Source organism: Glandiceps talaboti, chromosome 21 (assembly GCF_964340395.1).
Source record: "Glandiceps talaboti chromosome 21, keGlaTala1.1, whole genome shotgun sequence".
NCBI classification, from domain to species: Eukaryota; Metazoa; Hemichordata; class Enteropneusta; family Spengelidae; genus Glandiceps; species Glandiceps talaboti.
In genome coordinates this window covers 3,912,223-3,929,930 of record NC_135569.1, presented here as the reverse complement: position 1 = coordinate 3,929,930, position 17,708 = coordinate 3,912,223, and the positions used below count along the sequence as shown (strand labels likewise).

The 17,708-nt window shown below is 36.8% G+C and overlaps 2 protein-coding genes across 4 annotated transcripts; both read right to left on the bottom strand.

Annotated features, from left to right (window-relative positions):
- Positions 1–3,394: 3,394 nt before the first annotated feature.
- LOC144451719 (uncharacterized) lies at positions 3,395–4,174 on the bottom strand. Its single transcript, XM_078142622.1, has one exon. The coding sequence runs from the start codon at positions 4,172–4,174 to the stop codon at positions 3,395–3,397; it is 780 nt and encodes a 259-aa protein (XP_077998748.1).
- A 1,979-nt stretch (positions 4,175–6,153) lies between these two features.
- LOC144451459 (uncharacterized) lies at positions 6,154–16,553 on the bottom strand. 3 transcript variants are annotated; one of them, XR_013482296.1, is made up of 10 exons: positions 15,297–16,553; positions 11,875–12,219; positions 11,125–11,460; positions 10,248–10,295; positions 9,914–9,970; positions 9,290–9,447; positions 8,715–8,810; positions 8,231–8,473; positions 6,684–7,862; positions 6,163–6,259 (listed from the first exon to the last, which is right to left on the bottom strand). XR_013482296.1 is itself a non-coding variant. In XM_078142300.1 (9 exons), the coding sequence occupies exons 2-9, from the start codon at positions 12,212–12,214 to the stop codon at positions 6,194–6,196; spliced, it is 1,344 nt and encodes a 447-aa protein (XP_077998426.1). In that variant the 5' UTR covers positions 12,215–12,219; positions 15,297–16,553; the 3' UTR covers positions 6,154–6,193. The 3 variants fall into 3 exon arrangements, 2 of the variants coding, with proteins under 2 accessions (XP_077998426.1, XP_077998425.1); XM_078142300.1 differs by lacking the exon at positions 6,684–7,862 and having other exon boundaries at positions 6,154–6,259; XM_078142299.1 differs by having other exon boundaries at positions 6,176–7,862.
- Between the last annotated feature and the right edge of the window lie 1,155 nt (positions 16,554–17,708).

The following is a 17,708-nucleotide window of genomic DNA, read 5'->3' as shown; positions in this document are numbered from 1 at the left end:
CTTGCGGCTTGCCACAGCATGCAAGACCGAGGATTCCCGAAGAGCAAAAAGGAGCAAATCACGGAATTCTCGGTAACCTTCGGCCTATGTTTGAACAAAAGAATGCCTTGAAAACTACGAAAGGTGATTACCGAGCTTGTAATGCCCCTATTAACACTTCAAAACCATACCCGTTAATGTTTGGTTTCTCTCTTGCCTGTGGTGTTATCTGATACCAGAAATTTTGCGTTTCATCGCCTCATGAATAATTTTTTGGGAAATTTTTAAAGTCTCCTCAGGATTAGAGATGATGTGTGACAGTGAGGGCGCCTCATCCTAGGTACTGAGTCAATATTTCAGATCGGCAGCGAGTTGGGACTGCATGTTCGTAGGGTAAAAACGACTTATTACGTAAGAGATGAACAAAAATGTCAGTTTCTTTGTATTGTCAACAGCAACAGGTGTCCATGGCCCATGTAAATCGTATTTTCAAAGTTTTTATTGCAATTTAGGAGGGATTTTTGATAAGTTAAGATAAATATATATCTGCAATGGGAAATTATTGAATGAAAGTGTCTAGAGTGAGTGATGTGTTAGAGCACACAATTTCAAACAGCTTGAACTAGCAGCTACCCATCTGAAATATTGACTCAGTACGTTATCCCACCCATTAGCCGTGATGCGGCGCCCTCACACACCACTCACTCTCGACCCGTCTTATAAATTTCTCAAAAAAATTATTCATGAGGCTCCGAAACTCCAAATTACGGGTATCAGAGAGCATCACAGACAAGATAGAAACATAACAAGAATTGCTATTAGGTCTAGGTGTTATTAGGGGGATTACAAGCTCGGTAATCGTCTCTGGTAGTTTGCAAGGCATTCTTTTGTTCAAACGTAGGCCGAAGGTTACCGAGAATTCCGTGATTTGCTCCTTTTTGCTCTTCGGGAATCATCGGCCGCCTCTTGCGGCTTGCCACAGCATGCAAGACCGAGGATTCCCGAAGAGCAAAAAGGAGCAAATCACGGAATTCTCGGTAACCTTCGGCCTACGTTTGAACAAAAGAATGCCTTGAAAACTACGAAAGGTGATTACCGAGCTTGTAATGCCCCTATTAACACTTCAAAACCATACCCGTTAATGTTTGGTTTCTCTCTTGCCTGTGGTGTTATCTGATACCAGAAATTTTGCGTTTCATCGCCTCATGAATAATTTTTTGGGAAATTTTTAAAGTCTCCTCAGGATTAGAGATGATGTGTGACAGTGAGGGCGCCTCATCCTAGGTACTGAGTCAATATTTCAGATCGGCAGCTAGTTGGGACTGCATGTTCGTAGGGTAAAAACGACTTATTACGTAAGAGATGAACAAAAATGTCAGTTTCTTTGTATTGTCAACAGCAACAGGTGTCCATGGCCCAAGTAAATCGTATTTTCAAAGTTTTTATTGCAATTTAGGAGGGATTTTTGATAAGTTAAGATAAATATATATCTGCAATGGGAAATTATTGAATGAAAGTGTCTAGAGTGAGTGATGTGTTAGAGCACACAATTTCAAACAGCTTGAACTAGCTACCCATCTGAAATATTGACTCAGTACGTTATCCCACCCATTAGCCGTGATGCGGCGCCCTCACACACCACTCACTCTAGACCCGTCTTATAAATTTCTCAAAAAAATTATTCATGAGGCTCCGAAACTCCAAATTACGGGTATCAGATAGCATCACAGACAAGATAGAAACATAACAAGAATTGCTATTAGGTCTAGGTGTTATTAGGGGGATTACAAGCTCGGTAATCGTCTCTGGTAGTTTGCAAGGCATTCTTTTGTTCAAACGTAGGCCGAAGGTTACCGAGAATTCCGTGATTTGCTCCTTTTTGCTCTTCGGGAATCATCGGCCGCCTCTTGCGGCTTGCCACAGCATGCAAGACCGAGGATTCCCGAAGAGCAAACAGGAGCAAATCACGGAATTCTCGGTAACCTTCGGCCTACGTTTGAACAAAAGAATGCCTTGAAAACTACGAAAGGTGATTACCGAGCTTGTAATGCCCCTATTAACACTTCAAAACCATACCCGTTAATGTTTGGTTTCTCTCTTGCCTGTGGTGTTATCTGATACCAGAAATTTTGCGTTTCATCGCCTAATGAATAATTTTTTGGGAAATTTTTAAAGTCTCCTCAGGATTAGAGATGATGTGTGACAGTGAGGGCGCCTCATCCTAGGTACTGAGTCAATATTTCAGATCGGCAGCTAGTTGGGACTGCATGTTCGTAGGGTAAAAACGACTTATTACGTAAGAGATGAAAAAAAAATGTCAGTTTCTTTGTATTGTCAACAGCAACAGGTGTCCATGGCCCAAGTAAATCGTATTTTCAAAGTTTTTATTGCAATTTAGGAGGGATTTTTGATAAGTTAAGATGAATATGTATCTGCAATGGGAAATTATTCAATGAAAGTGTCTACTAGAGTGAGTGATGTGTTTTTGACGGGTAAAAGTGCTTGAACCAAGTGAAAAGCTTTTAATATTATATAAACAATACATGTACTTATTTTCATACACAGTATTGCCAAACTATCCCAGGAAATATTACCTAAAATGACTCAAAAGGGTATAGAGTGATAAGTGTATATATGTATGTATATTTGTATATGAAAACAAATCATATCATACACGATGTATACAATTTTAGCACCTCTCCGTGGATGTGTTTATGAACAACTACCAGTCACACACACACATATATATATATATGTGTGTGTGTGTGTGTGTGTGTGTGTGTGTTACATACATACATACATACATACATACATACATACATACATACATACATACATACATACATACACGTCACACACACTCACTCGCACACACACACACACTCACACGCACATACATACATACATACATACATACATACATACATACAAACATACATACATACATACATACATACATACATACATACATACATACATACACACACACATACATACATACATACATACATACATACATACATGCATACATACATACATACATACATACATACATACATATGTGTGCGTGCGCGTGTGTATGTGTGTGTGTGTGTGTGTGTGTGTGTGTGTGTGTGTGTGTAATGGTATCACTTTTGAAAAAAAATCCCCTGTCACCAAGATCAAGAACAGAATTGTTATGTTGTAAATCATGTTACCAGCACAGAAGTGTGTTTTATCATTTGTTATGCTAATATACAAAGATAATACTTATGTCTTCTACAACTTGTAGAAATTTGTCTTTTTCGTATGCATAGAGGTATTATTCTGAAGTAGATTTAGTGATGGATTCCCACCTTGTAACCATAATTACAAATTGCAGGTCACTCGTATAAACATAGTGTGATTTATTCCTCTTTAAGTATTGTGTAGTTACTCAAAGATGCAGTCGTATTTCGTACAATTTGTTGTAATAAGGCATTGATTCTTCTATCACTTCTTGAAATTCTCTTGGCAAAACTGATACATCTACATCAACATTAGGTTGCCCTGGTGACCGCTTCTTAAAACCATCACTTTTTATAATGTCGGTAAACCAATTCTCCCAAAATGGACTTAAGAAATCCGGTCTTGTATTTGCCTCCCAGTGCAGCATACTTTCGTCGAAATGCAGTCCGACAGCATCGCAATATTTCTTGAACATTATTGGTGGATCATTTCGGACATCATCAGCATCGATGACGATGATTGGTTGCTGTGTCACGTGACTTGAAAGATACTGAAATAACTCCCATAATGCCTTGGCGCTAGAAAAGTGATCATCAAGCAAATCAGACTCCCATTCATTGGGATATTTTTGCCCTAACTTGTAGAGTGAAGCAAGAACTTTCTTCGGGTTGCGGATAAGAAATGTGTGTGTATATCCAACAGGTAGGTACTCCAGTTTAGGTAAAACAGCTTCTGCAAAATCTTTCAAAACCACATAGCGTTCCTTTATATCAGTACTTTCAAGTTTATCCTTAATTTCTTGAAACTTGAAGCCTGGTGTAACTGGTGTATTGATACGTAATTTGCCAATTCTATCGGCACCATGGAAAAATGCATCTGAATACAATTCTTGGTAGGCTTTGACATCCGGGGAGTTTACAAGTACACGTTGAATTGCAGTTGACATAGCTCGTACCGTGGTCCATATGATGATTCGTTGTTGAGACATTTTGATGTGTGGAGGTTACAAATACTGGAAAAATAAATGTAATCAATGTAAATACCCATATTTCTAGTACGGTCGGTGGGGGGGGGGGTGAGACCAAACGATGAAAGTCGCCAGTATTTGCTCACAATCTGTACACACACACACACACACAAACACATACATACATACATATACATATACATTAATGACCTTGACTGACATAGAAGAGCGCCATCAACGGGCGACAGATACCTATTATATAATGTCAGTATCATAACTATACAATTTATAGAGTCCGTGACTGGGGTCCTATTCCGTGTTCGGCCGAAAAAGAAATCCGAAATAACCTCCCATTATAAATATTCGATATTTCTAATCTTGGCATTCATCCCCATTTTTGAATCCTGGAGTCAAATGCCAACTTTTAGGGTCAGTCCTTGCCTTCACATTGTCACGTACTGAAGGTGGGTCTACAGTTACCCGTCAGCAAGGATAGAAAATAATGCCGCATCAAACACGTGTTATAGTGGTTTTTGAATATTCATAAACACCTAAACAAAGTCATTTTTTTTATCATGACCATCATTGAGTAGAACATCAGATCACAAAGCCTCAAGGAGCCACTACAATTTGACCCCGGTCGGTAAGCAATAAGGTTGCTGCGTGTGTCTCGCGAGAACTGCATCGTTAAAAATGAACAGTCGTGCGGGCAGTCATGAAATTTTCAGCTGATCATCAAGCGTATAATACCTACCTTTACATATATGACTGGACTAATCAGAATTGGGAGAAAATACCCTCTTTTGCCAGTCACCTGAGAGCTGACCGCAATCCTTTCTGTGCATTTGCTGGTGAGTGCTGTGTTGTTTGTGTAGATAACACGTCGATATTTGACCTTTACACTTGGTTAACCATTTGACATGGGGGAAATCAATATACATACATACATACATACATACATACATACATACATACATGCATGCATGCATGCATGCATGCATGCATGCATGCATGCATGCATACATACACGCACGCACGCACGCACGCACGCACACACGTACGTACGTACATACATACATACATACATACATCCATACATACATACATACATACATGCATGCATGCATGCATGCATGCATACACACACGCACGCACGCACGCACGCACACACACACACACACACGTACGTACATACATACATACATACATACATACATACATACATACATACATACATACATACATATTGTAGGATCTACTAGTCCTACCTCTGTCACTCCCTGTCCGATCACTCAAGCTACTTCAGAGACACGTTGTTATAAAGTTCAAAGTCTTTAATTGCTGTTCATTGTAGCGTCCTATAAGAGCGCTGTATAACTGACAAACGAATAACGAACGAACGATTCTACAAGGAAATACAAACGGAAAATACATTTCAATTATATTTATGCCGTCTAATTACATGAAATATATTTGCATGTTTCGCATATTTACATAAATTAAATTACATTATTCAAAGTTGTTACGTCCATTAATAATCTTGAACTATGTAAAGTGCAACATGTCCATATTTTTTAAATGACCGTGACAATCTTCATATATATTAACAAACTAATATTACTTACATAAAATTATGATAAAATTGTCTAAACACAACTATTTGATGAACTGTGATATTTGCAAGAACAACACATACTTATATATACTTGTAGACTGTAGTCTTCTTTATAATTACAAAATTTACATTGCATAATATTAATTAACAATATGTTTGTTTGTTTGTGTCTGTGCATGTATGTGTATGTATGCATGTGTGTATGTATGTATGTATGTATGTATGTATGTATGTATGTATGTATGTATGTATGTATGTATGTATGTATGTATGTACGTATGTATGTATGTATGTATATATGTATGTATGTATGTATGTATGTATGTATGTATGTATGTATGAGTGTCAAGTACACCCAGAGAACAGGATGCTGATTTCAAACATCTCTTCTGTATTCCCAATGTCACGGATATCATCATGTGATACTATGTCAATTGAGTAAGACGATTACACAAACACAGTATGGCATTGTTGTTGGATCTTGGAGACACCTAGGAGATAAAAACAATCATTCAACATTTAAAAGTCACAAAAGTAAACCATGCGTATCAAGCTATTAACCTGTAATGATATGTTATTAGGGTGTGGAATGTAAAATATAGCATAATTGGTGCTTCATATCGTGTAAGGTACCTAAAATACATGCTCGTTTAACTTGTGAGATCACCACCAACGTCAGAAATTGAAGGTCTGGTCAGGAATTACGTATGAATAAATTCCGTAGTTTCGAAAAACACCTAAATTCTACGTGTACACTATATGTATTTTATTATTTTATGTAAATCCTGGGAACAAAGGGAATATAAATATTCAAATAAATGTTTGATTGATTTTAAACTGTGCTTGATTTCCAATGCTTGTTAAAATTAATCTATTTGTATATTCGATTGTGCATAAGCATATATGTTATCTTACCCGGCATACATCAAGTCATACCCACAGTAAAGTTGGTCTGAATATCTGCAATGGTGGAATTTTCCATCTCATTTGTAAATAGATTGATTCATAAATTAAATAAATAACTGGCTTAGTGAATAATATTTCAATAGTCTTCTCTTCATTACAAATCTCTAACAGTGGTAAGAGGCAAGTGGTTTAACCACTCGGCCACCGACAACCCTCGGTCAGGGTTCGAACCCCATTCAGGGTTCGATTAAATTTACGTAACAACAATAAGGTACTAAGAAAACTATTTGTACAATAACTTACTTATAACATTGTACACCCTGAAATGTATTCCATCACATTTAGATAAACGTGCTTTGTGTAGCTATATGCATAATAAATATATTAAAATTGATATTTTTGGTCCGCACCCATAAATTAGCGCCCTCAACGGCGCTCAAGATTTCAACTTGTCTCTGTACTGTTTATGGATAAAATCGACTACTTAATGACATATACAATTATGTATAATTGTTTGTATTTTTTAAACATCCAGTGAATGATCAAAAATATATTGCAGTTTTAACATTGTGACAGATTTGAAACCTTGCTTTCACTCAAGATTTAAACTTGCCACTACACTACCTACATATAATATTGACCACTAATTGACAGATACAATGTCTTTTTATAAGCAAATGACCAATTCTAGTGAATATATCCTTGGTTATTTGATAAACAAAATTGTCCCAATTGTCTACATGTTTATGTGCAGGGGGGGGGGGGGCTAATACACTGTGTTTCTTACTGTATATTTATAAATGGATATCGAAACTGTGTGAACAGCAATCTGGGGAAGAAGTTTCTTTCCTTCAATATTGAACTTGTTTCTGAAAAAATAGTAATGCTCATGTAAACGTTACAAAACTTTGAGGTGTTCGGTAGATTGCAATGACATTATATTGTTCTTGAGTTCATGGTATGATGTCAGCAATATGCCAGTACACTTCAGCCACCATTGACGTCACGGTGGCAGTTTAAAGTAATGGAAGGTGAATGTAAGGGAAATGAAAGGCGATAGATGAGGAAGGTCTATAACGTAAATAGAGTATCACTCCTGTTACGAGGTGGTATCTCTGGTGGTAGTTCAACATCTAAGACTTCGTATTCGTGCGGATATGTTTCACTGTTGACTTTTACATGATTCGTCTGTGGACGTAGAAGGGATAACACAATGACGTAGATGCGAAAATGGAATCAAATTAAGATATTGCATAGCTGCAAAACATCAAGATTGGGTCATGTAGAATGAGAAATTAATACATACATACATACATACATACATACATACATACATACATACATACATACATACATACATACATACATACAAACATACATACACACATACACACACACATACATACATACATACATACATACATACATACATACATACACACACACATACATACATATATACATACATACATACTATTACAATAGATAATCACTCGTACACATCATACACTGAACATACATCATACACTGAACTTGACTACAGTCTAGACACAGACCTTTGTTATAATGTGTTTGTTTCTTTTCACATTGTCGATTCTTGAATTTCTTGACTTTCCATTTTGTCTTCTAGTATGAAACTTCGCTGATTTTCCCACTGAGACCCTTTGTTTACGCCGTGTTCCATTAGTCCCTCTGTCAGAATCACTCCAGTTACGAAGTGGTATATCTGGTGGTAGTTCAACATCTAAGACTTCGGATTCGTGCGGATATGTTTCACTGTTGACTTTTACATGGTTCGTCTGTGGACGTAGAAGGGAGAACACAATGAAGTCGATGCGAAGATGGAATCAAATTAAGATATTGTATAGCTGCAAAACATCAAGATTGGGTCATGTAGAATGCGAAATACATAAATACATAAATAAATAAATAAATAAATACGTACGTACGTACGTACGTACATACATACATACATACATACATACATACATACATACATACATACATACATACATACATACTATTACAATAGATAATCACCCTTTGTTTACGCCGTGTTCCAGTAGTCCCTCTGTGAGAGTCATTCGCGTCAACCTTCGTATACAAGTCAGCAGTATCCGTAGTATATATCCACGACTGAGATTTGTAGAGAAAATGGTAAATAGAAAGTAAGAGGCTTGTTTTTATGCATTGTACAATAATTCCAGGGTTGGATGATAAGTTGACATAGATGTAGGGTGCAATCAGCCTATAATGACTACCACATAAACTGTGATTCTGCCTTTATTTGCATAATTAATTATATTTTAATGTTGAAGCTTCCGTAGCTGCAACTGGAGCATTATTTTTTTTGATCAGACAACTAGGAATATATTGACCAAAAATTGTTAAAATGCCGGTAATTAGAATTTGTAATTACTGCGTTTGGGTTCTGACATGACACTGTTTATACATGTCGCCAAACACCTAGTTAAAGAAATGAATATCTTTTATTGCAGTAGTTCAACATGGGTGTCAAGACAATAGGTACTAATATCATATGTCAAGAGATGTCATTCGAATTTAAAGTTTAGTGGGGTGTGAACAAGTAAATCAAATGGTATAAATCGCCTTACCTGATTAGTGGTCTTCACTTTAATCCTCCGCGATGACATGCGTAAGATTCCACATATAATGCATGCAACAACAGTGACAATAAATAGTAGAGCAACAACAGCGATGAATATAACCACAAATATCATTGCCGTAGGTGGCGGTATTGAGTAAGTTGAAACTGTATTTGAGAATTTAAGCAGTGAAATAGGGGTATGGTTAAAATAGCAATCACATGGATGGGTGAGTATTTATGTTGGATTTTTAATGGTTAAAGCAATGTTTTTTGCCTGATGGTTACAACAATCTATTTTTAATCACTACATCATGTCCAGACTGTGCTGCAGTTACTGCTTTCCCATATAAATTGTTTGATTCCTTGTCTTTACTTGTGAGTATTACTTGTCTTTATAACCAAGTTTATTTACAAATCATTTCCTGTACAGGAAATGATTTGTAAACAAACTATACACACACTTTTAAATCGATTTTGCATAATTGATTACCTAATTTGCATTTATGGCTGCGAATGGAAAGTATAAAGGAAAGTATAATATATTGCCAGAGTATACCTTATATGTATTGTTACCCCATACACCTTATATGTCTTTCACATCTACTTAATAAAACTATATTTCTATAATTACCATTTAGTGTTGTCACCTGGACTGATTCATATGTAGTATTTCCATAATAATCTGCTCCTGCAATGTTTTGAAAACAATATGAAAATTAAACATGTTGTGTGCCGTTTTCATGTTAGGGGCCAAAGCATTACTTTTAATTTAAGCAATACCAGTAAACGTCTACTCATACATACATACATACATACATACATACATACATACATACATACATACATACATACATACATACATACATACATACATACATACATACATACATAATATATTCTTCGATTGTATCCTGTTGACGATTTTAAGGAAGTTCATAAGTATTTCAATTTTGTTATAGTATTACCTTGCGTTGTCCATTGTGAGGAGACCTGGTAAATTGGTGACAATAGTTCTGTAATTGTAATGTAGAAACAAGAAAACACAGCTCAGCACCAGAGTTTATGAACAACAAAACAAAACCGGGACACTTCAGTAATTTATGTAATGTAAGAAATGTGGACTATTGCCTCAACGCTGAAAACACCAAGGTTATCTCATATGAGCACCACACACAGCATCAAACGCCGAATGAGAGGATCCATCAAATGTAATAAACGCCAACGCTAGTTACATAGCAGGCAATGAACGCGAGAGGATGGCAATAATTCCGGGTAGGATACAATGCCCCTCTATGGTCATTCACGAGTCGACATTTACAATCACAGGTACACACTGTATTGCTTTAAGGTTGTTGTTTCCGTAAGTAAAATAAATATCTAACGAATCCTGCTACTACAAACGTATCAATATATGCTATAACTTACTAAAGGATAACTTTCCAAAATTTAGGGGAAATATATTCATGTCAAATTGTTGATATGTTGTTGCCTGTACACCAGGAAAACAACAATCTAAGTAATACTACACCCCTCTATGTTTACAACAACAACAACAACAACAACAACAACAACAACAACAACAACAGAAGAAGAAGAAGACAGATATATTTGGTAAACAATGTACGCTCTGAGTTCGTGTGTGTGTGTGTGTGTGTGTGTGTAATCTTTAAAGAAATGGTGGGGAACACCCGAGTACTGCTAAATTTGTCGACGTGTCTGTGGACGAACTTTTAAATCCGGAGTCATACTCTCCTAATAATGTGAAATGAAATACCACACTGATTGAAATTTTATCTTCACTAAAAAATCGTCAAGTTATGATAACAATTGTGAAAAACTCACCTTGTGAATTCAGCAACAGTGTGAACGATTTACGCACTGACAACTCACTACATTTGTTATTGGCGATACATGTATAATTCCCAACGTGGATTTCTGTAAACCTTCGTATCCGTAGCATACTGGTACAATTGTAGAAGTAGCCCTCTTGACTTACAGATGTTTGTACATCGATACCTTTGTTTTCAGAAACCAAGTTAGAGTTCAAGTACCAGACGATGTTTGATACCGGCCTACCAAGGTATGTTTGACAACGTATAGTGACATCGGTAGAGTTAGTATCATAATGTAAGTGCCCGTATGTAATATTCTTCACTTGCATCTGGAGATCAAATGGAGCTGAAGCAAAAGAGTAAACTGATCTCTGAATATTAGGTCATGAATATTTTTTTTAAAACAGTAAGGCAGTATAGATGACGATAGCTTAGAACAAATCTACTCATGCTCATTATTTACCATTTGTATACACAAGGATCTACACGTTAAACATAGATAATGACATGCATACCATACATACATGCATACGTACGTACATACATACATACATGTACATATACATACATACATACATACATACATACACACGCACACATGCACGCACACATACATACTTACATACATACATATTTGTATGTACGCCCATACGTAATATTTGGGAAACATCATTCTATTTGGGTGGTCGTGCCACTTTGCAGGGGGGGGGGTGCATAATATTCAATATTGCCAAAAATGTTTTAGACTTAATAAACTTACCACATATCGTAAGTTGAATGGAATGATTCTCTTGGGACGTCCCGGTGTTTGTCGCCTGTGAAACTGTGCACATGTAAACTGTTTCATCCGAAATGTCAACATCTTTTATTGTTAAGATATGCAGAGCTTTAATGTTATATTTTATTTCGCTTATATAAAGTGAAGACTGTAGATCTCCCTTCGAACCATAAAATGCTTCTGCTATGACCTGACTATTAACACTGCGGCTCCATCGAACGCTTTTAACACTAGTACTATTCCCAGTGACTGGACAGGTCAGGTTTACGTCATTCCCAAGCTGAACATACACGGTATCATCTATGGTTGTTTCTGCCTCCATGACAACTGAAATAAGATTCAAAACATTACTTTCTGCAACTAGACCATTTTTTGAAAATGTTTTATTAGGTACAATAACTTACTCGCAATATCGTACACCATGAACAGGATTACACCACCTATGGGTAAATGCATTTTTGTTGATTGCGGGTCCGCACTCAAAAATCAGCGCCCTCAATAGTGATCACGATTTCAATGTTTCTGTACTACTTATGGATATAAATATCGAACAGTGATTAACATGTACAATGCCAAATTATTGCCATTGTGTTTGTCTGATCGAAATACTATACTACTAGCACAGTTTTAACATTGTGACAGTGATTCAAAAACGAGCTTTCGCTCAAGATTCAAGCTTGTCACTACACTTCCCACTGAACATATTGACCACAAATTAACAGATAAAATGTATTTTTTTTAAAAATATAAATCAATGCCTAATTTTTCGTCAATATATATATATATATTGTTATTTGATGAAAAAATGTCCCAATTGCAGCAAATACAGCTTTCACCTTTTAGTGTGCGACTGGATCTGAAACTTCTGACATTACACTGTTCAAGAAAATTAAAACCATTATCTGTTAATTCACTTTACAAAATTTTGAAAGAGGTCAAATTGGTCCTAAAAATAAAAATCAACTCATTTTAGTATCCAATATGGCCATCTAACTACGTCGTACATTCTATATGAGAAAATGATCTATGTACAAATTCTTGAAAGAGGTCAATATGATATTAAAATTTTGAAAGAGGTCAAATTGATCCTAAACTAAAAATCAATTCATTTTAGTATGCAATATGGCCACCATGTACCATCCTCAGAATACAGTATATAACTACATGGATATGAGAAAATAAAAGACAGTCGAATACTTTGAAAACATGATGGTGAACCCCCAAATTTCTTTCATTATCTGAAAAGGGCCAGAAATAGCTTTCAAATGGAAAAGTTTGAACTTCGATTTAGTAGTTGTTTGTAGAACAAAGTTACGTCATTGGTCATACATTTCTATGAATATCTCGTATAGTATGCATAGTGTGCGGTTGTACAGGTATTTAATAAGAATGGGCATATTCAATTTGCGCAATATTATTGTGTGCATATTTAAAGTGATTTTTTGGGGAAAAAAGATAAACAGTATGTTGTTAAGGGTTGTATTTTTAGGCGTTATCAGTTGATTTTCGGCTCACTCTACACCTATTTATTCAAAGTGTGAGTCGTGTTGGTATTCTCTAGAGAATAGTCAACAGAAACAGAAAAACAGCCGTAAAGTGGCTTGATAGTTTTACCGCAATTTATAACAGCAAATCATTAATGCGATTTGCTGTAACAGTTTCCGATTGGTCGACAATGTTGTTGTACACATATACATCTCTCTCTGTTGACCCGAGGTTAAAATTGAGTAGGTCAAAATCCGATCCATTGTAAATATATGGATGTTCACGTGCTACTTCACAGAAACGCCGACATACAAATAACTCTGTATTTGGGACGCCATATTGTTTCGCTTTGGTGTTTACCTGTTTGAATACGTCATCAAAACAATTGTCAGTAACACATAAAAAGTAGCGGTACACATTTTAAGAGATATTATTACAACTTAGTTTTAATGTATATTTAAAAGTAGAGTAGAAAAGACAACACATTTTTAACTTGTACTTTACTACGATCTGTAAACTCGCGTTGACCAACAAATATATTCTTATAATATAATAGTTTCTCTGTCCAAATTAACAACGCTCTCAATCTTTCACGATCTGTATATCAGTACACCTGTTCTTACGTATCGTATCAGCTATTGCTGAAGTCTTTGTTTATTTTCAGTGGTAATATAGTATTATCAAACCCGTCAAATGTCCTGTGGATAGGTTAATATGTGCGACTAAAGGTCCCGTACTCAACCGCTGTCGGGTACTTTGCCCACGTACAGATATCAATGGTACACGGACGTAATACTATGAGTACGCTTTTCAAACACCAGTGCCTGTCTTTAGATTGATACCATGTTGTTGTTGATGTTGTTAGTATATATATATATATATGACGTACAAAGAAACTAACAATAGTGGAGTTTGATCTTTGAATAGTTTTTTGCCATTTCGATAGCGACACTAGTGATACACCGTCTACATCGATTATTACAAAAAGTGCTACAATACATCGAATTGTGTCCATAGAAGTGATCTTATGTGTTTCTATGACAACCAGTGCGAGACATTCCGATCGATGTCGGTTCAGCGAAGTCAGGTTGGTGTAGTTTGTACCTATACCTGAGATCTAAATGCAATGAACCGATTAACTGGATACATACCAATAAATATGAGCGTGTTTACTATGCAGAGTAACTTGTAGCTTGTTTTGTTAAACCGTTCCATGATCCACAGCTGGAGTGCTGCAAATTTTTCCCAAAACAGGGTCCAACAACAAAATGTGTTCGTCGTCGAGATGTCTGGTCTAAAATCGCATGTCAGTATTTGGGAAAACTACCGTGGTACACTGTGGTAAGTCCAATTACGGAAAAGGAGATGAGTGGGCGTACAAGCATTGCGAAATGGCCTAGCAATATTTCAACGGTCATAAAACTATACATGTCTATAGGCCTCTAAAGCCAGCCCTCTATTTTGATGGTGGTGGCAAACATGTTAGAAAATAGTTACTAATGGCAACAAGGTTTGGACAAGATTAGTATTGTATCTAGGTAATGGAGAGATCACTCCCTATCCCTCTTCCGTTCAGTATGAGAACAGAACTGGGTAACAGCAAAGACTATTATTGAATTCTGGTCGAAGAAAAACCCCACCCCATCCGATCTCCACCCCTTCCATTCGGCATTAAAACCGAACAGAAGACTGGTCAAGACTACTATAGGATCCACGTAAGGGAACCCCCCCCCCCCTCCCCCTTCTATCTGGTATTCTGAAAATGACTGACTTTCGAAAATAGCTCTGCTTAAGCTATCTGATAGAGTTCCTAGCTGGCTTTTTAATGATGCACACTTCGCAAACAAATTATTCCTGTGATTCGCGAAAAACTGTAAATATTTCATTTTTGTTTTAAAATATAGTCTGTACATGCTTACCATTGATCTTGGTCCCATTGGTAAAGGTGTACGTCAAACCGAGTACGTCATAGATAAACTCCTGTCCTCTTCCACTGAATGGATTCAATGCCAGTGATTCTGTAAGACTGTAATGTCAGTATTGCAAGGTTTCTTAACAACATTGTTCAACTTCATTACTGGTGTCACCTACTAAGGGTGGATGGGCTGACGACCGTGATAACATTCATTGAACAAGAAGCGTTCTTGGCCGTGTATGGACCATCTGTGCGTAAAACCGAGCTGGACAACATATAACTAGCAGTATTAAGGTAAGGATCATCATAGACTGTGTCGAAGGCTGTTCCGTGAGGTAATTGTAGGGTAGCAACCGTTGATTTGGAGGCATCTGTGGCACTGGTTATGTTAATTAAGCTGTCTGACAGCATATTAGCATCTGCGGCCAAATTGTGAGATCAACAACTGAGGCATGATGTTTGTATCTGTGGCATTCGTGTTCATTGTAATGTCCATGTCTATGCCGTTAATTAAATCTGCAGCTGTGGCAGTATTGCAAGGTTTCTTAACAACATTGTTCAACTTAATTACTGGTGTCACCTACTATTAAAGTGTGGACGGGCTGACGACCGTGATAACGTTCATTGAAGAAGCGTTCTTGGTCGTGTATGGACCATCTGTGCGTAAAACCATATCAAATTTGTCTATGACTGAGGTACTGCTTACCTTGCTGTGATTCCCTGTGAAGTTATTCTTGTCTATAACCTTTTTTCAGTCAGTCTTCTTGCGATTGTTTTGGCCGGTGACAGGTGGGGGCACTCGCTAGGTGGATGTGGCTCGTGGATATTACGGATGCGAAGGCAGAAGCAGCATATGATGAAGCTCTATGTCACCGATTGGTTTTTATGATCACAATTGAATGTACACTTTTCACTTTGGTAAGCAGCACAGTATCTCGGTTTAGTGCCCGACTTGCCGGTTGATATCGATCGCTTGTTCCGTAGACAGCGTGCCGTTTCCCTTGAGAAATCGTCACTCCATGTGTGCTCCGCCATGGCACATCCACTCGCTCGCTAGATTTCCGCACCGCTCCAGACTGAGGTTTTTTCTTCCGATTTGAAAAAAAATGCGGCATAGGACTGTTTACCTCGTGCTATTGTCTTTTCTTTTTCAGAGTCCGAGGTAGCATCAGGTTTGGAGCCCATAGTAGAGGACGAGGATGCGAGTATTGGCAGTTTCTTCGCGGTTTCACGAACCCGTCTGTTTATGGCGCGATATCTTTATGAACGTTCATGAAGATATCGCGCCATAAACAGACGGGTTCGAACATGGGAGGAGAGGTCTTGACCTCTAAGTAGGAGAATCTACTGAAGTGGCCACTAGAGGGCCCCCTACTAACTAAAACTATCCCAAGCAATTAACCAAATTTCTACCTTGTACTAAATTTAACACAATTAATAATTCTCAATAATTATATTATTAAAAAAAATAATGCACACTTCAAATTCAATATAATTTGGTACACAGGACCAATTTTGTTGTCATGATGAGAAGGCTACAAGTATACGTTTATGAATTCCAGTTGTCAAATGGAAGACAGATACGATGTAATACTAATTGAACTATTTCTAAAAAACTATTGTGATGGAAAAACACGTAAAATGTATTCAATTAGTAAATGCTGATTAGATAAGATAATTTCATCTCGTCAGGGAAAATTAACATTCTGAGCCCCTTGCACCAGTGAAATCGTACAGTAGAGTATCATAAAAAAATGATATCTTACTGTCTAGTATTCTTTGACAATTATGTCCACGTTAATACACGTTGTCAAGGTATTTTTTTTTCAAATTTGGTGTGCATGTGCATAAGGTAAGTCAATAGCCAGAGTAAGTAAATGTAAATGACGTTGTACAAAGAAAACAAACTATTGAAATAAACATACGAAATGTACATACAAAATATATGAAAGCAGGCCTTCACCTAGTCTTGCTGCTAGACGTTCGGACTTTCTTTCGATACTATAAGCGGACGAAGTTCGCAGTGAGGGCTTGCCTTGGATGTTCCATCCTCGATAGCGATGTTCGGTCGTGTGTCGCATTTTATCGGAAGAACATCCGAGGTCTAGCAGCTAGACTAGCCATCACCTAACTAAGATAGATATACAAAAAAAGTTAATTTATGAGAAAGCACGTGCATCCACTATCAACTTTTGTAGTTAACGTTGCAGTATGTTTTGTCAAAATATCTGTATATTAACATGTATTAACATAGATCTATGTTGTCTACCTCCATAGTTTGTAATTGTGTTTAAATATACTACTCTCCATGATACTAAAACGAACAGCCACAAAAAAACATTCGTTCAAAGGCTGACCCCTATCAACTGTCATCTCTACTCATATTAACATCTATCAAATTTATTTATTTCTGTTT

What these genes read in the sequence shown, in the direction of transcription:
- LOC144451719 (XM_078142622.1), bottom strand. Translation starts at nt 4,174, where the DNA reads ATGTCTCAACAACGAATCATCATATGGACCACGGTACGAGCTATGTCA.
- LOC144451459 (XM_078142299.1), bottom strand. Translation starts at nt 12,214, where the DNA reads ATGGAGGCAGAAACAACCATAGATGATACCGTGTATGTTCAGCTTGGG. An exon ending in CATTCAACTTACGATATGTG is followed by an intron (nt 11,461 to 11,874) that starts GTAAGTTTATTA and finishes CTTTTGCTTCAG; the next exon opens with CTCCATTTGATCTCCAGATG. An exon ending in AAGTGAAGACCACTAATCAG is followed by an intron (nt 8,811 to 9,289) that starts GTAAGGCGATTT and finishes TACAAATCTCAG; the next exon opens with TCGTGGATATATACTACGGA.